The sequence below is a fragment of the Lygodium microphyllum genome, chromosome 25, assembly GCF_053477565.2.
Source record: "Lygodium microphyllum isolate KBCC chromosome 25, Lygodium_microphyllum_v1.1.10, whole genome shotgun sequence".
NCBI classification, from domain to species: domain Eukaryota; kingdom Viridiplantae; phylum Streptophyta; class Polypodiopsida; order Schizaeales; family Lygodiaceae; genus Lygodium; species Lygodium microphyllum.
The window spans coordinates 111,904,952-111,927,366 of NC_141159.1; the positions used below are offsets into that span (position 1 = coordinate 111,904,952).

Below are 22,415 nucleotides of genomic sequence, written 5' to 3' on the forward strand. Positions count from 1 at the left end.
AAATTTCAAGAAAACGATCTTATTTGGTTAAGAATTGAAAAGAGAGACTTCAATCCATTGAAGAGCATTTGAAAATAAAGTTAGCACCTAGATATTATGACCCATTTAGAATTAGCCACAAGATTAATGAGAATGCATTTAGATTGGATATTCCTCCTTGAAAGCAAATATATAATTCTTCTCATATCAATTTGTTGAAACCATTTAAGGGAATACCTCTAGTTACTCTCGTAGTTTGCAAATCCACCTTTGCTAGAGGTTAATATTGAAGTTTTAGTTCCCAAAGTAATCCTTTATCATGACCATACTACTATTGGAACATAAACTCAATACCATATGTATTTAGTTAAGTATAGAAATCATTCAGTGGAAGAATCACAATGGATACAAAAAATTAGCGCTAACTTTGCAATATGATAATCTAATTAATGCTTACAACTCACAATCACATTAAATATTTTGTTACAGGAGGTAATATTCCGTGTAAAATCCATGGAATTTTATGGTGCAAATTTGCCATAGGAGGCAACACTTGTATGTGCTTGGCCACCCCACTCAATTAGAATAATTACAAAGCTTACTATCGACTCAATCTTCCTAAAAGTCACGTTAATCGATCTCCAACATCCCTCTTCTTACTTTCGATCGCTTTTTGGAGAAGCATACGTTTGATGCCTTTCTTACTCTAATAACAAACACTTTGAGAGAGTGTGTGCATTGGGTGCTCTGAGAGAGAGAGAGAGAGAGATTGCCCTGCAATCGATAGAGCCTAGCATGGCATTGTGCAGTTAAACTTCGTCTCCATTCAATTCGCGCTGATCGGTGCACATGACTGATTTGCCTCGAATCTGGTAACGGAATTTGTATCTCATCAGAGTAGCCTGCCTCAGATACAGGAGATCCACTGGGCGAGTGGATATTCTTCCCATGAATGATGGCTGCTCAAGCGGAGCTAGCTGATGTCCCGACCAAAGACCTCATGAGCGAGCTGCTTCGTCGCATGAAGTGTGCTTCGAAGCCCGACAAGCGCGTGATTCTCATCGGTATGCATTCCTCATCCCATCAATGCAAATGCTTGCCATTACCTCCTCCAAATCTGGAGGTCTAAAAAACAACTGCACAATCGCAAGGCACTGAACACATTTTAGGTAGACTTTAACCAGGATCAGTAAATCACTTTGGAAATGTACAAGCACCCATATACTGAAAACACAGGGAACACAGTTCTAGAAAAATGTGTGTTTTTACCAGGATCAATGCTTTACTTTGGAGTTGTGTCAACAATTACAAAATCAGAAAGAAGTGAACACATTTTCGGGAGAAAAATGTGTATTCTTCTCCTTTCAATTAATCAAGGGCATCATTTGTCTGCGTAGGTTAGTTAATCATAGGCTGTCAGGATCAGGCCTAAGGTATGAAAGTGATGGTATAAATTTTCTAATACTCATAGCTACACAATGTCCTGGGTTCGCTCCCACCCTCCATCTCTGCAGGCCCACCAGGATCTGGCAAAGGGACCCAATCTCCTCTTTTGAAAGACAAATACTGCCTGTGCCACTTGGCAACAGGAGATATGCTCCGTGCAGCAGTGGCTGCAAAGACTCCTCTAGGACTAAAAGCCAAGGAAGCCATGGACAAGGTAAGGAAGTGACTCTCGGAAAAAAAGGTAAGTAAATGAGTTTTGATGCCTGAAGTCTTTTGTTCTATGCATCTTTACTCTCTTATTGAGTATTCTATTTAGGCCTGAACATATAGTTTGATTGATGAACTTCAGGGAGATCTTGTATCCGATGAATTGGTTGTAGGTATAATCAATGAGGCTATGAAGAAACCATCATGTGAGAAAGGATTTATTCTTGATGGATTTCCAAGGACAGTTGCCCAAGCTGAGAAGGTTTGGGCTTTACTCTTATATTTTTGTGCTCCATGTTTGCCATCCAAATAGATATAGTATACAACATACTCTTTGTCATTTATATCATTGATGAATTTAATTGTACGAATACTCACATAAGGGTCCATCACTAAGAGAGCAAAAACAATAAAATTGCTAAGTTCAAAACCTCTTCTTTTGTTCCACCTTCGAGAGCCTCATGTCTTTGCCAAGGTCAATGCAATTGGGTAGAGTGACTCACCATCACCAAAGAGAATTTGGCTTTCCTTAAAAACGAGATGGTGTGTTCGGCATCTCCTTCATAGGAGATCAAAAAGAGATATTGAACATTTTCTACCATGCTATGAAAGCCCAAGTTGTGAACCTTGCTTGTCAGTACTGGGATTGAATCTAGTACTTTAAAGAAGTTTTGCAACTATATGGGTAGGCTAGAGGTCCTCTATGACCTTAGGTTTTGGAGTCTAAATGGGCAGGCCAATTGTAGAGACCTTCCAATTAAGCATGCAATGGCACCAAAGAAAGTGAAATGGGGACCGCCCAGGAAGGATAGGTATTGAACTTTACCATCTCATTTCTAATAGCATTCTGGTATCCTAGTGAAACATTTGCTCACTTTTCCAAGGTCTTCAGTGTCCACTACCCTTCTGCCTTGTTTGTGACAAAAATTGTGAATTGGATCCTTTGGTTTTTGACCTTTGGGTCTAATGTAATTGCGTAATAGTCAGCCTACAGATAGTCCAAAAGTGAGATGCTCTGGACAAATGATATACTGGTTCCAGCAGTAGATTTGACATTTTCCTAGTACCAACCTGTGCTGTAAATATTGACATGTCTTCTTAGCGAGCTTAAAAGGGAAAACAAGGAATTTAGGGTAGCTTCTTCCAGAAGCTTCTGTCCACAGTAGCTTCTCAAAGACACTTCCTTCTGCAATAGCTTCACTTCCTCTCTCAGCACTGTCTTGATATCTTTTGGATGATGAGGGAATATGATATGAGCTGTGTGATTTTTCAACCCTTGATTAAGGAGGATGTGTTTGTTCCGTGAGTTGATAGTTTGAAGAAGAAGAAATGCTCTCCCTGTCCTGGGGACAAATTTTTTTGTATTGGCTCAAGTTTGCTGGGCATATCTTTCCCAAGCTTCTCAACCAACTGCAGATAAAGAAACACAGAATAATTCCCCATATCCTACACTAGATCCACAACTTTTTCTCATCTAAGCCAAAGTATTCTACAAAGTATACCTCAGATATCCCAAAATCAGTGAGAGACAACTTCCAACTACCAACCAGAGGTGGAATGTTGACAACAATGAAGAAGTTTGTCATCAAGAAAAAGCATCGACAACCTGAAAAAGATGGGGGCGATGATGTCATCAGATGGAAATGTTGTCATGGATGATAAATCCTTATGAATGATGTGACAGCGAAATGATGCCAGATAACAAACTTGCTATTATATGAAGCAGCATATACAATCTGTACAGTTTTTCTTGAAGATCGTTGTGGCATGCTTACCACATTGCACTGACCTTCATATCTTTTTGAAGCCTTTCTGTATGTTCCAAACACTTTCTAGCAGTTTTCTTGCCTAGGTGATTATTTAATCAGGTTTGACCTCATTCGGAGAGTTAGCGGGTAGGCTAAGATTTAGTGTACAGCGGTTTCGACACAATTCTCTTCCGTCCTCAGTTCCCTGGTGCATGTGTTCAAGGCACTCAGCAAGATCATGGCCACTGCCATGTATGCAGCGGGTTAGAGTTAGTATCAAACAAGATTTCAGCATCAGACCTGCCCCAATTTCTGTGTTTTCCGGTCCGTGCAAGGGTGCAGCATCTAAATTGCAGCAATTGCTGCCTGCTGTTCCAGCATTTCTGGCCCCAAATAGCTGCATTCAGCAATCAACTCTTCCCAAAGGTTGTCAGAGACTGGTCCTAGAATGGCTGCTTTTTTGCAAGGATCAGCTTTCGTAGTAAACTGACATTGCTGCATGCCTTCTAGACCCGCGTTTCACTCTACAAATTCTACAGAACAGACTTTCCCTGTTCATGTTTTTCTTAGTATACAGCAACTGAACAGATGTTTCTGGTCCCTCCTCTCCATATCTTTCCAATTTCCCTACTTGTGCTATATTTTTCACACATGTGGTGTCTTCCCCGCTGCTCTACAGGAGATTCACTAGCTTCAATAGTGCACTTAACAGATGATGGCATGGATGGAGTCTGCGATTTGATAGGCTTCTAAGAGGGTATCCAATCTGATCAGTTACACCCTAGTCACATTCTTGAGGTTGAGCAAGCCTCCAAGGCATCCGCAACCAAAATGTTTTAAGAGGTTCTACTTCTGGTTTCAAAGAAGGCCAATGTTAGAGTGAAGCAGTGCGGAAGTGAATGACCAAGACAAAGAGTGAACACACACACACACACACACACACACACACAGAGAAATACAGAAAATCTACAATGAAGAATGCTCTATAAGGATGCAGAAATATACATGGGTGCGGAGAGAATGTTTGCGTATGTCTCCACCTTGAAGATCTCAATCTCCGTGAACCTTGAGGGCAGCCTCCACGGTCTGCAGCTTGAAAACTGGGAGCACAACTGACCAAGATTGCGAAGACCGAGGCCAATAATAGGCCAGCAAGAAAATGCCAAAAATAACAGGTCGGCTGCATTTAATGCAGCCGACTAGACCAGCTGTCCAACTTGCCACGTCAAATGCCATGTGTCATGTGCTTGCTACTACGTGTTGCTACCTGTCTACGTGGACTGCCTATCCAGGGAGATGCCAAGCTCTAACACCCCCTCTCAGATCCTAGACACGGCAAAAGGCTAAGAAATTTGGAGAGCTGTCGAAGTAAAGCCTGAGGAAGCATCTTCGTAAACAAGTTGGCAAGGTTGTCCTCTGTCTTGCAATAGACCAGGGAAAGAGTCTCATCCAGAATCTTCTCTTGAATGAAATGATACTGAATCTCAATATGCTTCGTCCGAGCATGAAACATAGGGTTTCTAGCTAAGGCAATGCAACTCTCATTGTCGCACTGTAGAATTGTAGGACCTCTCTATGGGCAACCAAGCTCCTCCAAGAGCCTGCGAAGCCAAATTGTCTCACTTGTAGTAGAAGAGGCTGCCCGATACTCCGCCGCCTCAGTCCAAGATAGGGCAACTATGGGTTGCTTCTTGTTGCTCCATGAAACAACACCAATACCCAAGGTAAAACAATAACTTGTCGTGGATCTCCAATGGTCCATGTCGCCAGCCCAACACTCCCTACTTGCACATCACTTAATCCTTGTAGGGCACGCTCTAGTTTACCTTATCTTTTCCACTGCATATTTTTCCTTTTACTTTCTTTTATTCTTAGCGTGTCTACCTTTTGGTAGTGAGCGTTTCATTCACATTTGCCCAATCACTCCATCCGGTAAGTACCAAGTCTACATCATTGGTACCGGTTGGATAATAGATCCCAAGATCAAGAGTCCCCCATAGGAACCACAAAATCCTCTGAGCAGCTTGCCAATGTGTAACAAACCTTTTGTATATTAATTATTACCAACACATATAGGCTCAATGATTCCAAATCAATTTAATGCTCATGTACTTTGAAAGGCGATTTGTATTATTTAAGTATTTTAAGATATGATTAATTGTTCATCTTTCTATTTAAGGGTGGTCAATGGCTAGAACGCCCTATAATTATACTTGGGTCATCATTGACGAGATGCTCAAAAGAAATTAAAAGTTTTAGTTGGGTGGTTAGATTGACTAGAAAGCTCAGACGACTACGACTTTTACACTTAGATAATCACATTGACTAGAAGCTATATAATGAGTGGTTTTAGAAAGTGAAACCATATGCTCATGATTAAAGAAACAAACCATGAACCCGTAAACCTATATAATGAAGCTTTCCAAAAGCTAAATTTGGCAACTTCTAAAATTTAGGAGATTACTATTTTTGGAAGTTACTCAAATGGAAATTCTATTCGCGTCAAAGGCTTCGAAATTTCACAAGAAACAAATTTGTTTTCAGCAGCAATTACAAATTCTTAACCATTTGAGAGATTTTTAGAGTAGAAGGTTTGAAAGCTTCTTTCTATAGAAAAGTAGCATGTGGCATCTAGAAGAGGATATGTGTCATTTTGAAGAGATAAGTGTCCTTACACTTGTCGTTTTCAACAAACACTTATCATTTATAGCCTCTATTTTTCACTTTTGAGCACCCAAGCCCCATACCTATATATTGGAGGACTCTCTCTTTGTTTAAAATAATCTCTTGTGCTGAAATTTCAGCCGCATGCTTTGTACTCTCCTATCTATCTCTCATCCAAGAAACACTTTCTACTTAGCTTGATCTAATTGAAGCACTAAAGAAGAGAATCAACTTGTTGTTTGGAGTTTGTAGAAATTAGGGTTTCAAAAACCTAGTTTTCAGAATTGCAACAAATTAGCCCTTCTGTATATGGTTGAGGCACTTGGTGCTCGTGGTTTTGTTTCAATGAATTCGTGAAAAGGGAAAGGGGCCGGTTCCTCTCTTAACTTGGTGTGGACTGCTCTCTCTCTCTCTCTCTCTCTCTCTCTCTCTCTCGTAATTTTTCATGGTGATAATTAATCAAGTTGGTTAAGTTCCAAGTATTGTCATCCTCACGTTCTTCCCTACACTTACACAATGCACCATCTTCTTGGGTTCACTCATGAACCTGGCCAACATACCTACAATATGACATAAGTTAACACGAGTATTAAGAAGCCAAATCAAGGAGCCAACCGACTGCCTATAATAGGTAGCATTGGCTAAAGGAGAATCGGAATGAGTTGTAGCCTTTCAATTTGAGTCCATAGGAGTTGTAAGAGACTTGCATCCCTCCATCTCATACGTAGTCAAGAGCTCTTGTACATATCGCTGCTGGGAAATAAAGATCCCTCGTGGAGTTTGATAGATCTCAGATATAGAAAGAAATGAAGAAGTTCTATATCTGTCATCTCAAACTTCTCATGAAGTGTTGTCTTTGTCTACTTGATCATCTGAGTATGGTCACCTATCACAACCAAGTCGTCCACATAAAGGACAAATAAGACATGACCTCCACTTGAGGTGTGAACATAAAGCTGGGGGTCGGCTTTGGAACGTTGATACCCCAATTTCTCTTGGAAGAACGAGTCAATCTTCTCATTCCAAGCATAGGGAGTTTGCTTAAGGCCATAGAGAGCCTTTCTCAACATGTACACCTTACCATCGAAAGAACCAAAGCCTAGAGGCTACTCAACATAGGTCTCCTCTTTCAACTCCCCATTTAAGAAGGCAGACTTTACATCCAGCTAATAGATCGGCCATCTCCTTTGGCTAGCCAAGGCAATAACTGTGTGAATAGTAGCCATCCAAGCTGTAGGGGCAAAAGTATCATGGAAATCAATGCTTGGGCACTGTGTAAAATCTTTAGCAATAAGGCAGGCCTTGTACTTGTCCAACGTGCCATCACTGCGGCACTCGGTCTTGAAGATCCATTTGACTCCAATGATCTTCTTATGAGGAGGCTTCGACACAAGATACCAAGTGCGATTCCTCTTAATCAACCCCAGCTGTTGCTCCATTACTTCCGTGAATGACCATGCCATAAAGCCTCCTTTACGGAGTGGGCTCTCCATCTTGCATGGCATGAGTCATGAAATAGTAATTAGTGTAAACAAGCTCGGTGTGGTGTCCTTGGTTCCTTTGAAAACGTCGCGGGTCATCTTGTGACTTTGCCACTCCTCAGGGACCCCCTCAATCCTTGCATCACGAAGAGTGTCATGAGCCCAATGAGGAGGAGGCCCGATCTCACCTCATAGCTTACTAGTTGCTGAAGTTTCATGAAGGTCCATTGACGGGGGCGGGGAGCAATCGGTGAATCTAGCGGCAGGAAACTAAGCTCCTCAATCGAAGAAGAGTCCTCAAGAGGCACAATCTCCAAAGGAACAATTGCGGGTGCCCAACTATCATCGGGATCTCCAAGAATAGGGTGTTTCTTTGATGAGTACGAGCGGAAGCAGAGAGAGCATGTACATCAATCGAGGTGCTGAACAGTGAGTCAGTGTGAGAGTGAGTTGATGGGTATGTGTACCAGAGTGGTGCACAGTACAGAAGGAATAAAAATGTATTTATATATTAGGGTACAAGTAAAGGGTGTGTTCACACCGGTAAGTTTACACATGAGGGATAAATATGAGTTTACACTCGAGGGGGCTTTACACCCAACACCCAACACCCAACAATCTCCCACTTAAAGGCCCGAAGTGGTGCCTTTAAGCTATCCAATTCCCACTAGTCGAATGCAATGCTCATGTTGAGCCTTTGCAAGGCTTTTAGTGAGAACATTTACAGGGTTATCTTGGGTTTTGACCTTAGTCAATGTGACAAGGCCATCATCCAAGACTTGTCGAATGAAATGATACCGAACTTCTATGTGTTTGGTATGGGCATGAAACATGGCATTTTTAGCTAGACATACTGCTCTCTGGCTATCACAACCAAGCATTGGAGTAGGGGGAGAAAGACCAAAATCCTTGACCAAACGGCCAAGCCAAATAGCTTCCTTAGAAGCTTTTGTGGCTGAAATATATTCAGCCTCTATAGTACTCAGTGCTACAATTTTCTGCAACCTTGAACACCAAGAAATAGCTCCACTAGCCAAAGTAAAGACATACCCACTGGTAGACTTTCTAGTGTCAAGATCTCCTGCCATGTCTGAATCACAAAACCCTTGCAGCTCTAGTGTACCCTTTCCATAGCATATACATTTGTCTTGCGTACCTTTTAACTATCTAAAGATACATTTCACTGCTTCCCAATGTGGTTTGCCAGGGTTAGACATGAATCTACTAACAACTCCCATTTCATGGGCAATGGATGAGTTGCAACCATGGCATACATCAAAGAACCACAAGCTGATACATAAGGTATACCTTTCATCGCAATAGCAATTGTATCATCTTTTGGGCAATCAACTTTGCTAAGCTTTGTACATGGTGGTAAAGGCACACCAAGACACTTAGCATCAGCCATATTAAATCTGTCAAGTACTTTGCTGATGTACTTGTCTTGTGAGAGAAACAACAAGTGCTGTCCTCTATCTCTTTTCATGCGCATGCCCAAAATGTGTTCAAGTGCTTCCATATCTTTCATTGAGAAGACTGAACTCAACTGCCTTTTAAGAGTATGTAAAGTACTCATATGCTTTCTTGCAATCAGCATGTCATCCACATATAAAACTAGCACAACAAGGCTTCCATCATTAGCCTTCTTAGTGTATAAGTAGTGATCTGCATGGCTGCGTTTGAATCCATGGCTGAGCATAAAGGTATCAAATTTTTTATACCACTGTCTAGGGGCTTATTTCAGCCCATATAAGCTAGGTTTCAACTTATAAACTAAATGCTCTTTCCCTGGAATAGCAAAACCTTCGGGCTGTTTCATGTACAGCTCTTCATCTAGGGCACCATGAAGAAAAGCAGTCTTCACATCCATCTGATCCAACTCTAAATCCAAGGATGCAGTGAGAGCAAACAAAACATAGAGCGTAGTCATCTTCACCACCAGTGAAAAAACCTCTTGGAAGTCTATGCCTTCCTTGTGTGTATAGCCCTTAGCAACCAAACGTGCCTTGTATTTGGGCTTCCTATCAATACATTTCACCTTATAAACTCATTTGTTAGGAATAGCCTTCCTATCCTTGGGCAAAGATACAAGCTCCCATGTGCTGTTCACATATAGAGATTTCGTCTCTTCCTGCATACCAAGCTCCCACTTTCTCTTGTTTTCACATGATTGTGTCTCTTTAAGTGTCACAGGCTTACCTTCATCAGTCAATAAAATGCAATCCAAAGATGGCTAAAACCTTTGTGGCTGCCTTTTGACCCATGTAGACCTTCTTACCCAATGATCTGTATTGATAGGCATTGGGCCTACATCCTCAGGTATGTGTACACCATCACCTAGTGGCTGATTTTCAGCATTTTCTTGTTGCTGTAACCTGTTTTCAGCATGTTCTTCTTGCTGTCCTATTCCATCATGTGCATCAATTTGCTGTCCATTATCTTCTGGCTGTAGCACAATAGGTTGCTACTCATTGTTAGCATCAAAAGGGATAGAATCTTCAGCTAATGGTTGTTGAATGGCTGGCTATTCATGCTGAAACTTGACCTACTTCTTGTCAAGGTCACCATGTGTAGCATTTTTCAGCAACTATGCCTCATTGAATACTACGTCTCGGCTGCGTACTATCTTCCTATCCTAAAAAAGCCAAACTCTATATTCCATCTCTCCCTCATCTCCATATCCCATGAAGTTTCCCTTGATGGATTTCATGTCTAGTTTAGTTCTGTGATTTATAGGAATATGCACAAAAGCATTACAACCAAAGACACGCAAATGGTCATATGAAGCAAGTTTGCCAAACCAAACCTCTTCTGAAACGCCATTTTTCAACGCACGATTGGGAGAGCGATTGCACAAATGAATTGCAGTTTTAAGAGCCTCTCCCCAAAACTGTTGCGGGAGATTAGCTATGGATAGCATGCATTTGAGTCTCTCACAAAGTGTGTGATTATATCTTTCAGCCACGCCATTTGATGCAGGGATGTAAGGGGCTATCAACTCCCTCTTAATGCCATGCATCTCACAAAATCTTTTGAACTCATTAGAGATATACTCACCCCCATTATCCGTTATTATAGCTTTTAACTTAAGCCCTTTCTGTGTGGTTACAAAGGCATGAAACCTTTTAAAAACATCAACACTTCCTTTTTGCTCTTTAATACATACACCCATGATTTTCTATTGAAATCATTAATAAGAGTGACAAAGTACTGTGCATCCCCATGTTAATTAATAGGCATAGTGCGCACATATGAATGTACTAAGTTAAGAGTATTGGACTTCTTAACAACACCCGAGTAGTAAGGAGACTTCACACGATTTCCATATATGCAATTATTACAGAAGGCAAGAACAGAGCCTTTTACATCAAATCTCCTTGAAGAGGAGAGAACTTGAAGGTCTTTCTGGCTCATATGATCAAGTCTTTTGTGCCAAAGTTCCATCTGTGAATGAACTTCAGCCACAGCAAAAAACTTGCTAGGTAATGCTTTACAATGTAGATAATAAAAAGTCCCCTTTTTGTTGCCTTTAACAATCAGCATAGAGCCCTTGTGGACCTTCCAAGATCCACCACCAAAGGTAGTAAAATACCCTCTTGCATCAAGTTGCCTAATTGATAGTAGACTTTTCTTTATGCTGGTACATATTTGACATCATGCAACAGCAGCTCTTGACCATTTTCAAGGGCCAAGTGAATGGTACCCTACACCCTCTATTCCACATGCATAATTGTTGGCCAAGTAAACCTTGCCTAGGCAACCTGAAGTGTATTCAGAAAATGAATCAAAAGAGGGAGTGACATGAAAAGAGGCACGGCTGTCCACTATCCATGATTGAGACAGCCCATCATAAACTAAAAGTAAGGCATCAATCACCCCCTTTTTAGTGATGTGCATATCACCTATTGCTGCCATAATATCTGCATCATTACATGAGGTTGCAACAAGTATCTCTCCAGTGTCAAAGAGCTCTTCAATAACTACACTAGATGCAACATTTGCTTTTGCAACTTCTTTTGAGGGAGAGCTGTCATTATCTTTCTTGTCACCCTTCTTTTTCTTTCCTTGATGTTTCTTTCTTTCTTGCTCTTTCTTGTAGTGGCGACAATCGGGCTTTTTATGCCCTTTACGTCCACATTGATAGCAAATGACATCTTGTTGTTTGCCCTTGTTTTTACTCTTGCTTTTGCCTTTATTTCTTGCATTACCCCTCTTTTTTGACCTACCTCTAAGATGATAAGCTGAACCTCTGCTTTCTCCACTGGACTTTCTTCTAATCTCCTCATTGAGAATAGTGCCCCTAACACCATTAAAGGTTAAAGCAAGGTTGTTGCTCAATGAAACAACCAAAGACTCCTAGCTATCAGGCAAAGTCATCAACAAGAAAATGGGCTTCAATTTATCATTGAAGGGCTGCAAACCAAAGTCTTGTAATTGGCTCAGAATCCCTGTGAAAGCACTCAAATGCTCCGATGTGGGCTTAGACTCATCCAACTCTATGTTTACAAGCTTGCACATAAGATGAACTTGATTTACTGGAGTTGTATTTTCATAAGTATCCATCAACTTTTTCCATATGGCATAAGTTGTATCAAGGCGCTTAATGTCCGTAAGTACATTATCAAATATGGCCATTTTAATGTATGCAATGGCCTTCTTGTTGAGTCTAGCCCAATCCTCATCTGTCATAGCTGCAGGCTTGACTTCCAAAAGGGCATCATCACAATCCTTGAGAAACAAAATGCCTTGCATCTTGTCCTTCCACAAGTCAAAACCAGTGCTATCAAATCTCTTGATTTCAAGAAGGGATTTAGTGTCATTGTTGCTTGAAGCATTTGCAGCCATTGTTCAACAATGTACCCAAAAAAAGGAAAAAACTGCAATTTATAACAGCAAACAATGAGCTGAATGTTCAGTTAATATCAGCCCTAATTTTCAAGCAATGAGAGCAAGGTTTAATCCAAGTACATATACAACAGTAGAACACCAAAAGTACATTTGCAATAATCCCAGATCTGCAAATGATCACTAAGACTGCTGCAAAATGATTGTTCAGCAATACATCAACTCAATGGAAGTTGCCCAACATATGTACTGTATACATGTGTGACCAAGTACTTCTAATGCACAGAAGAAACCAAGATTCTCTGCAATTTCTTCAATATTTCACATGTGGGGAATGAATCTCACAGCTTATAGCACCAAGATTGCATCAGCAATGTTTCCAAATTTCAGATATCATTTTTTTCCAAAATTTTCAAATTTCATCAAAACTCCCAAAATTTTACTGACAAATCTGAACTGATTGCATCAATACATAAACCCCAGACCAAGTGCGGGCAAATGTTGCTGAAATTTTACGAATTCTGCAAAAGCCCCAAAATTCAGGGTCCAAGGGTACACAAATTTCCAAGAAATTGGCTCAACCAAGCAAAAATTTCACTTGCATCTAAAAATCCCCAAAATTTCCAAGACCCATGCACTTAATATTTGCAATTTATGGATCAGGAATCACTGAAGCATGTGTCCAGCAGCAAATCTAGGAAAAGCCCCAAGTTTTGAGGAACAAATTTGCACAGATCTATGATCTGTGCTTATGCCTGTGAACACCCGAGAAGAGGAGGAATAAAGAAAACTGAAAATTTTAGCTTTAATGAAGGGGGGCCATTGACTTGCATGTTTGTCAACCCGACACATGCTGCGTCAGTCGCTTGACCTTTGTCTCCTGTTGCCCACCACGCGTGCCTAGCCTTTGTCTCCTATCGCCTGCGCACTTGACTGAGCTTGTCCCGTCGACTTGGTCTTGGTCGCGTGCAGGTCGTGTATGCCTTTTGCCCCAACAAGCTATCACCCGCAACATGGCATCGCAAAGTTGTCGCTTGCTACTGCTTCCTGTCAGCTGCGAGTGTTGCCTGCTCCTCAACAGCCCGCCAGTCTGTTACGCCTGCAGCAAGTGTTAACTTAGTTGTCGCCTGTTGGTCCCAATGATGACGACTGCACTGTGTGCAGTGATTGCCGGCTTGCACCATTGCGCTTTGATACTAGTTTGATGAGTACAGGCGGAAGCAGAGAGAGCATGCACATCAACCGAGGTGCTGAACAATGCTGAACAGTGAGTTAGTTTGAGAGTGAGTCAACGGGTAGGTGTGTACTAGTGTGATGCACGATACACAAGGAATAAAAATGTATTTATATGTTAGGGTACAAGTAAAGGGTGTGTTCACACTCGTAAGTTTATACACAAGGGATAAATGGGAGTTTACACCTGAAGGGGCTTTATGCCCAACACCCAACACCCAACATCCTCAACCCCCTCTGAGGCTGGAACTTCCACGAACCGAACATTACGACTTGTATAGACATCCTGCTCAACGTGATCATACAATCAGTAGTTGTGAGATTGGGAGCTATAGCCCACAGACACCTGTCGTTTGGAAGCTGCTTCAAATTTGTCACGCTGTCTCTGGGATGTAAACATAGGCATCACACCCACAAACCCAAAAATAAGAAACGTCTGGCTCAGACTTGAAGTACGCCTTGTAAGGGATTAGACCAACAACAATGGAAGTAGGGGATCGATTAAAGATGTGAACAACAATAGCCACAGTCTCAACCCAGAGACACTGAGGTGTCTGATGATACTCCATCATGGTATGGGCCATCTCGATCACACTACGGTTCTTTCACTCCAATATGCCATTCTCTTGAGGGGTGTTTGTATTGGCAAACTCTTAATGAATACTATGATTTGCACAAAAATAAGCAAGCTTATTAGAAACAAATTCTCCACTCTTATTCGATCTTAAGGTTTTTAATTTCCGGCCCGATTGGTTCTCCTTAAAGAGCAGCCAATCCTTAATGTTGGAGAAAGTCTCCAACTTTAGCTTTAGAAAATAAGCCCATGTCATCCTATTATAATCATCCACAATGAGCATGAAATACAAGATGCCTTGAAGGGACTTCATCCTCATCGATCCACAAAGATCAGTAGAAACAAGCTCCAAGGGTATTGAAGACCGCCTCGAAGCCTTGTTGGGAATAGCATCATGAGTTTGCTTTCCACGGATGCAAGATAAACAAGGTTGTTGGCTCACCACAATATCTGGCAAACCGTGAACAAGCTATCCCTTTTGATACCTTCCGAAGGTAATCATAATTGAGGTGGCCAAACTGAGCATGCTAAAGCTGTTGAGAAACCCTTCACACTTCACCTGCAATTTGCGTTTTTGCGTTTCTGTGTTTTGTGTTTAGGGTTTGCAGTCCCAAAAAGGGGCGCCATCCTAGACTGATTGTGCCTATTTATAGGCCACTCTCTCATTCATTTCTTACGGCTGATTCATTTAGTTCGTCACCTCTTCTCTCCAACCTCTCCACTACCCTTACACCCCTTCAAGAGGACATTGCAGTTCGTGGTTCACAGCTGTCTTCATCATCTTCCTTGTGCTACGGCACCCTTGTTCCCTTGTATCACATTCACTCCATGATTCAGATCTTCATCATTCCATTCATCAGAGTTTTTTCTCTCTTCTCTTCTCTTCTCCGTGTTTGTCGAGTTCACTCCGTGTTCCTTCTCGCAAATCCTTTTGTCTCGCTGGTAAGTCATCTTTTGACATGGTATCAAAGCTGGATCTGCTCACCTAGCAACGAAGATCCTTCACTCCAGTGAAGGCAAAGACCGGTGGCGGGTTTGGCATCCACTTCTCTTTTTCTTCCATTGCATCAAAATCTCGTTTTTGTAGATTTCAAGTGTTTCAGCTTGCTGCCCACACCCCGTTCACAAAGGATATCTCAGCCGAAGCTGTCCATTGTTGTCTTTATCAGCTGGCGCTTGATTTCCAGTCCTCTTCACGCAATTTGGAGCTGATTCCAGCCAGGCGACTGCTGTTCTTGTGCAGACCTGCTGCCGTACAGTCTACCACGTCATCACAGTCCTGTTGCCTGCGTTTTTAGTCTCTCTCTCCTACTGTCTGCGTTTTTAGTCTTTCTCTCACCTGTTGTCTACATTTTTAGTCTTTCTCTCTCCTGCAAGTTGTCCTGCTTGCGTTTTTAGTCTTTCTCTCTCCTCACTTGCATTTTTCTATTGGTTGCAACCTCTTATTGCTAGTTACATCCTCCTCCCACTAGCAGCTCACTTCCAGCCCTTCCACTACCCTCACACGCCTTGAGGCGGACATTGCAGTTCGTGCTTCACACTGCCCTCACACCCCTTGAGGTGGACATTGCAGTTCGTGGTTCATGGTGGCTGACCTCTTCCTTCTTCAGCAAGGCACACTGGTATCCATGGCTTCTTTACCAACAGATGACTAGATTACTAGGTGCTCCTACTGTGGTATCACCGGACACACCACCGATACTTGTCGACTTCGACCTTTGCTCCCCAACCCCCCGGAGTATATGCGTCTTCCATCAGGCACTCCTTGTGCCACCTCTCCTTTTTGGGCCACAGAGATCGTTCTACATCGGCTATCAAAGTACTATGCTCAAGGCAATAAGACGCATCCGATGCGCACTAAGTCCTTTCAAGCACATAGAGGATCAATTGGCGCTATAATCTCTTGGAGATCGTCGCAATGCCAATGGCAGTCTTCTTCCACTTATTTTCAGGTACAGTGGCTTCCATGACCTACGGATATGTAGTCCGCTCCATCGAGAGACAGTGATTATTTGATACTGTCTCCTCGTCAGTTTGCTCCTTCGAGAGACAGTGGCTGCTCGACTCCTTCCTCTTCTTCAGCTATCTAGTCTGGTCTGACCAACCAAAACCTTAGATTTAGAAGCATTGGTTCCTTTCAATTGCTTCTCTTGGTCCAAGACCATAGGAATCAACTTCTCCCACCGAAGAATCTCAGACCACCCTAAAGCAGTCAAAGCAGAATAAAAACCACTAAAACGGAGCGGTAATTGTGAAAGAAGAGTTATCGCCATGTCTTTAGAAGTGGTCACTTTCCTTGCGTTTTGTACTTGCATCTGAAGCTACCTCAGCTTGTTAATATACTCGTGCATGGAAGATGACTTGTTGACACTCATGGTCCTCATCTGCACTTCTAAAGAAATGCGCTTCATGACGGTCATATGATTGTACATTCGATAAAGCTCGAGCCATTACTCTTGGGCCACCATTAAATGCTTAATATGAGAGAACATCTGTAGTACATAAGAGAAATAAAAACGAGTAGATGAGAGCATTGAGTTTATCCCAATGTGCCTAAGCCTTTGCCAACTCCACCTTATCACTGGAAGGGAGTTTGGACTTGTCTTGTGAAGGACAATGAATAGGCTTCGTAACAAGCTCCAAATCATAGGACTCCAAAATGGCCAGCATCATGACTCACTAGATGCAATAATTCTTGCCATTGAGCCTTTGATTTGATGGAAGAGTTGGTAACACAGGCACTTTTCGGTCCATGATCGCATGAAACTCATCCTCACCTACAATGCCTGCACAAAACACAAAAAGCAGCCCCCTCTGACTATGAGAATGCAGCTTGCTAGGGCTCTTTACCACTTCTCCCTCTCCTTCACCTGCCGGAGCCGATGAAAAGATAAAATCTGCACTTGAAGGCCTAAAACGCAGCCTTCTTCCTTCTCTAACAGCAAAAACCAGTAGCAGCTTCAACAAATCTTCTCCTTTCTTGCATGCTCACGCTCACCTCAGCCTTGTTTTGATGCGCAACCCTCCTGCTCACCCTTGAACGCTGAAAATGCAGCCTTGTATTGCGCTGAAATCTCATCTTCAGGTAGGTCCACCCTAGGTCAGTCCTTCAATGCTCTGATACCATGTCAGAGTGAAGAAGTGAATGACCAAGACAAAGAGTGAACAGAGAGAGAAGAGAGAGAGAAAGTGATAGTGAAACACAGAAAATCTGTAGTGAAGAATGCTGTATAAGGATTTAGAAATATACATGGGTGCAAAGAGAATCTTTGCGTATGTCTCCACCTTGAAGATCTCAATGTTTGTTAACCTCAAGGGCAGTCTCCACGGTCTGCAGCCTGAAAACTGGGAGCACAACTGACCGTGACTGCGACCGAGGCCAATAAATAGGCCAGCAAGAAAATGCCAAAAATAACAAGTCGGCTGCATTTAATAAATGCTGCAGCCAACTGGACCAGCTGTCTGACCAGCTGTCCGACCTGCTACGTGTCGCCAGCCTGCCTGTATGGACTGCCTGTCCAGGGAGATGCCAAGCTCTAACAGCCATTGCCTATATTTTTCAGGTAACTAACAGTTCCTACAAACTCTCAGATTTTATAGGCTCTAAGACCAATTGCTTCATCATAAATCTTCAAGAAAGTCTTTTTTATCATTGCTTCTCATCAGTGGTAGGGTTTCTGATCGAGCTCATAGTGGAGGCTTCTGGCCTCCATTGGCAATGCTTGAGTGTGAGCTTAATGCTTTAGTGATAATTTTAGTATCTGATTGGATTCCCCACTTCCCTAACACTAATGAGAGAGTCATGACGAGTTTAGCTTTCTGGAAGATTCAACTTGCCCCCGTTAAGGTAGACTTAAAAAATCAAAGCAATATTTAGTATGCAGTTTTCCTCTGAATCCAAGTGGATTTGAAGCAGCCAGTAGAGTCAACCAAGCAACCAGCATCAGACTAAGTACTCTGCTGACTTGGAAATTAAGAGTACATCAGTGTAATACTCCAGAAGTTTCTTCAATCTTGGGAATTAAGACCTAAATGTAGCAGTCCCTACTGCAACAATCTACAGTGTTGTTTGGCCTCAAATATCGAAAGAAGCACATTGGACTTACACAAATATTTAGCACGCAAAAGCATCTTTGTCTGAAATCTGAAATAAATGTCCGATCTGTTTACTTGGCAAACAAAACCATTCACAAATTCAAGTTTGTTCATCATTTCATGATTCAGGTCTTTGCGTGATCATCACCATAAACTTTCAATTGGCAGATCAATAGAGGTTCAAGCAATGTCCACATCAGAAAAGCTTCACTAAAACAATAAAGACAAGCAGTTCTTATAAGTATGTCAATGAAAAAGGTCAGATAGTCATACATTTGCACATTATGAAAGCAAATGCAAAATTTCCTCTTCACAACATTTACTTCAAGGTTCAATTACTGGACCCTATGATCCATGTTAGAACCATCATGTCTTACATTACAAGATTGCGTTCATGTGCGAATCTGAGCTCTAGCACCTTAAGTAAGAACACTAGGGCTAACAGAGAGTGCCCAGAGATGTATGACCAACACAACCACCAAATATACTGAACACAATGAATAGGGCCAACTGAAATATAGTTGGGAGTGTAGGCGGATGCTCAAGGAAGAGGCAGAAAGGGATCCAAACAGACCTGTCATTCAATGGTGCTGGCTGAAGAGTAGGATGCCCACTTAGATCCTATCACTCTATAGTGTGGGGCGAGGGGTGCTGAAGGAGTCATTGATGACACAAATAAGCAAGAGTGTGCCATACTTGAAAGGATCTTGGCCAGAGCAGCCAGCCACCATTTGTGTCTTTAACTGTGTGAAATGTGTGTGAAGTATGCTGACCAACAACATAGCAGGCAGAGAAACCGCAAAGTGTGAGCTGTATCTGGGTGAGAAGTCACTTAGCAGCTGCAATTGATGAGGACAGCTGAAAGGGCAGGTCCAAGACAGCAAAAAAGAGGCGTCCAGCAGTCTTTGGCAGCCAGAGCATGTCGTGTTTGCAGCAGGGGCAAGCCTGGATTCTGGACAGCAACATTCATGGTGAGGAGGCAGCATGCTGGTCGCCAGGACAGCAGCACCTATCTCTTTCACAACCCCAAACAATGACTTTAGTAGGTGTGGCAGAAGCAGGAATGCTGAGGCAGACTGAAATATATATATGGCAATGGCAGTTGGATGATGATGATAGCAGCAACTTGGCAGTGGAAAGTGATGATGATTTGGGATAAAGAGTGGCATACCTGTAGTCCCCTTTTATAAAACATTTTGAACCAATTGACCAATGATCAAGGATTTATTTCGACCTAGCTTAACAATCCATGGATCTTCCACTCCCTTACGGAATGGGTATTATCTGTCTCATGTGTATCTTCCCTCACTCTTTGTAGGACCTGTGGATACTATCTCTATCTGTGATTCTGCCCTCACATTTTCTGAGAGTGAGTACTATCCCCCACTTTCTATATGATACATACCATTTGCATGTTCCACACTCATCTTAGAAGTGTGTGCTCTTTACCAAGGATATGTACATACTCGTGTTTTTGCATACCCGTTACCAAGGATATGTGCACACACTAAATATCTGAACCAGATTGAAACAGTTCCAGACAACGTCCATCATTCAATGTCAACTTGATACATGAAAATGTTTCTTTATTCAGAACATCAGAGGTGTAGCAGGTGAGGTAGCAGCAGTCAATTCAGGGGATGTGTTGGTGCATAGAATATGCTTTCTCATTTCCTTCTGATGGCAAGCTTTCCTTGTCCTCTACTTTAGGGCACCAGCCTATGCTTGCATCTGCCGTCTGTCTAGATGGGTCAGAAGTTTAGCATATATGGGAGAGCAGTCATTGTAGGTATCTTGCACTGATCTACTAAATGCTAGGAGACGTGTGCAGGATGTCAGAGAGATGGAAAGGTATTGCATGATCCAACTTTAAGGATTTTGAAACAAATATTTTTGTACCAGTGCTGTGGCCTGGCTCTGGATGGTTGATTCATTTTGCATGCCAGTCGTGCAGTTACTATGTACATCGGGTTTCTTTAATTTCCCCACAGTTCTCAGATCTGCTCTTTGGCGCATCTTGAACCGCTGTGGGAATCGTTTTACGGTTCATTTATATTTGGAGTGTGTTAACCTGCAGCTTGATGCTATGCTAGAGAAGAAAGGAGTCAAATTGGACAAAGTCCTGAATTTTGAAATTGCTGACTCAGTTTTGGAGGAAAGAATAACTGGTTGCTGGATTCACCCAGCCAGTGGACGATCTTACCACACTAAATTTTCACCACCAAAGGTTCCAGGAAAGGATGATGTGAGTGACAGCAGAAGAATGGTTGGCCACGTTAATATATTTAGCATGGACTCTAAGGTCATCATGCATGCAGTGTTGACTGGTTAAATTAAGCTGATTTGAAGGGCCATTGCAGCTTACAGGTGAGCCATTGGTCCAACGTAAAGATGATAATGCTGAGGTGTTGAAAAGCAGGCTAGGGGCATTCCACAAGCAAACAGAACCGGTAACAACCATTAACACTTTCATCTCTCTGATAATTGGTAGTATGTGTTGAGCCTGGTTTTAGACCAAGTCTTCATCCTGGAAACTTTTGGTCTCATGCGATCTCGTCTACTGATATCAGGTGATTGACTACTACAAACAGAAAGGGATAGTGGCTATTCTTCATGCAGAAAAGTCTCCTATGGAAGTATCTTGTGAGATCAAGCAGGCTTTGAAATAGTTGTGTCAATCACAAAGGGGATGGCTTTAGTAGATATGAATTGGAATGTATGAAGCCCTTCAACATCCACTTTTGTTAGGACTCTCTTGTTCTTTAGTATGCAATTGCTGGTCCAGGCCCGTATTGGTGTTATCCAGTGTACGAAATTTTTTACAACAATTACTTATGAATCAATTTTGAAGCTACGAGAGGGCATTTCACTTCAAGTGCTATGTGATGGGCATTGGTAGGAGATTAGTACAGAGGTCACGTCTGGCTGTTCCAATCTTCAGGACTCTGACTAATTCGACCCTTATAATCTCTGCTCTACCTGCAGATTCATGTCTTAGCTGATTGCCCGGAACGCGCTTGTTAAAACTGTCTATTATTCCATCATAGCGATGGTGGCAGGATTAGCAGGGATCTAGATGGCATGTGATTTAAAACATGGTGTATAAGAGCAGGCTGCGAATTAGCATCCAGTGTTGACGAATGGATGGTTACACACTGAAAATACCTCTCTAGCAGTACAATTTTACCTCTATTTGCTCTACAACTCTGGATACTCCATGCCCTTTTGGTGCCTTCCCGTCATAAAGCGCTGGTAATTACACAAGACATACCCCAAAACAGCACAAGCATGAGCATAACTCCTTCAGCGAACCTTAACATTTGATACCATGTTGTAGTGTTAAACAAGCAGCTGAATAATGAAAAGATCAGATCAATGAAAGCGATGATGCACAAGAGTAAACTGGGAACAAGAATCCACAACCAGAATCAAGAGTACAGCAGTTGAGTGCTAGCTCACACACTCCACAAGCTTCCTCTTCCGACACCAAGATTCTACAAGGTCTATACAAGTATTTGAATGAATGTCTATGGCCACTCTCCCTCCTATAAATAAGAATAAAGGAGTTAATCAAATAAAGAGTAAAAACGCGAACCATAAATTAGGGTGTGGGTATCCATGAATCTATGATATAATCACTTATAACATAAACATCATAATCTGTATAGGTAGCTTGATATAATCACTTATAACATAAACATCATAATCTCTTGTGGGTGCATGTGTATAGAAGGCATATATATGACTAAAGCTCTTGGTTGCTATCTTAAACAATGGCTCCCCCTATAGCCCTTGTGCCACATCATGAGCAGTTGTCCTTGTAAAAGAGTTTCCCTCACTACTTTCGGACTCGCCCTTCGCTTTGGCTTTTGTGGGAGCAAACGTATAAGGCTGTCTATACTCCCTCAACTTCTCCCATCTCTTAGAGGCTGTAGCTAGCATGGCCCATTCAATCCAAGGAATTCAGACATTGTGCCTTTACATCACTTGAACTAGGGCTATGCAGGCTGTTCATAAACTACTTGGGAGGTGCACTTACAAATAACCATATATATCATGTGCATTCCAAGTGTATTAAAAAATACATTTTCCTTATATATATTATAAAGGGATAAAATGATCTTTTTTTTTCTTAGGAAACTT

At 42.0% G+C, this 22,415-nt stretch overlaps 1 protein-coding gene and 1 long non-coding RNA gene across 2 annotated transcripts; one reads left to right on the forward strand and one right to left on the reverse strand.

Annotated features, from left to right (window-relative positions):
* The first annotated feature begins 671 nt into the window (after nucleotides 1–671).
* LOC148014633 (adenylate kinase 4-like) lies at nucleotides 672–21,146 on the forward strand. Its single transcript, XM_087666685.1, has 6 exons — nucleotides 672–1,043; nucleotides 1,494–1,639; nucleotides 1,775–1,894; nucleotides 20,350–20,517; nucleotides 20,633–20,722; nucleotides 20,843–21,146. Exons 1-6 carry the CDS (start codon nucleotides 932–934, stop codon nucleotides 20,939–20,941), a joined length of 735 nt encoding a protein of 244 aa, XP_087522811.1. The 5' UTR covers nucleotides 672–931; the 3' UTR covers nucleotides 20,942–21,146.
* LOC148014634 (uncharacterized) lies at nucleotides 1,891–21,781 on the reverse strand. Its single transcript, XR_015688633.1, has 4 exons — nucleotides 21,696–21,781; nucleotides 21,460–21,521; nucleotides 3,135–3,238; nucleotides 1,891–3,042 (listed from the first exon to the last, which is right to left on the reverse strand). It is a non-coding gene; the product is annotated as an uncharacterized LOC148014634 (long non-coding RNA).
* Between the last annotated feature and the right edge of the window lie 634 nt (nucleotides 21,782–22,415).

Bases quoted from the DNA above. Each gene is read 5' to 3' on its own strand.
- LOC148014633 (XM_087666685.1), top strand. From the start codon at position 932: ATGATGGCTGCTCAAGCGGAGCTAGCTGATGTCCCGACCAAAGACCTC. The intron at 20,518-20,632 runs GTGAGTGACAGC...GGGCCATTGCAG, and splicing joins AGGTTCCAGGAAAGGATGAT to CTTACAGGTGAGCCATTGGT. The intron at 20,723-20,842 runs GTAACAACCATT...TACTGATATCAG, and splicing joins TCCACAAGCAAACAGAACCG to GTGATTGACTACTACAAACA.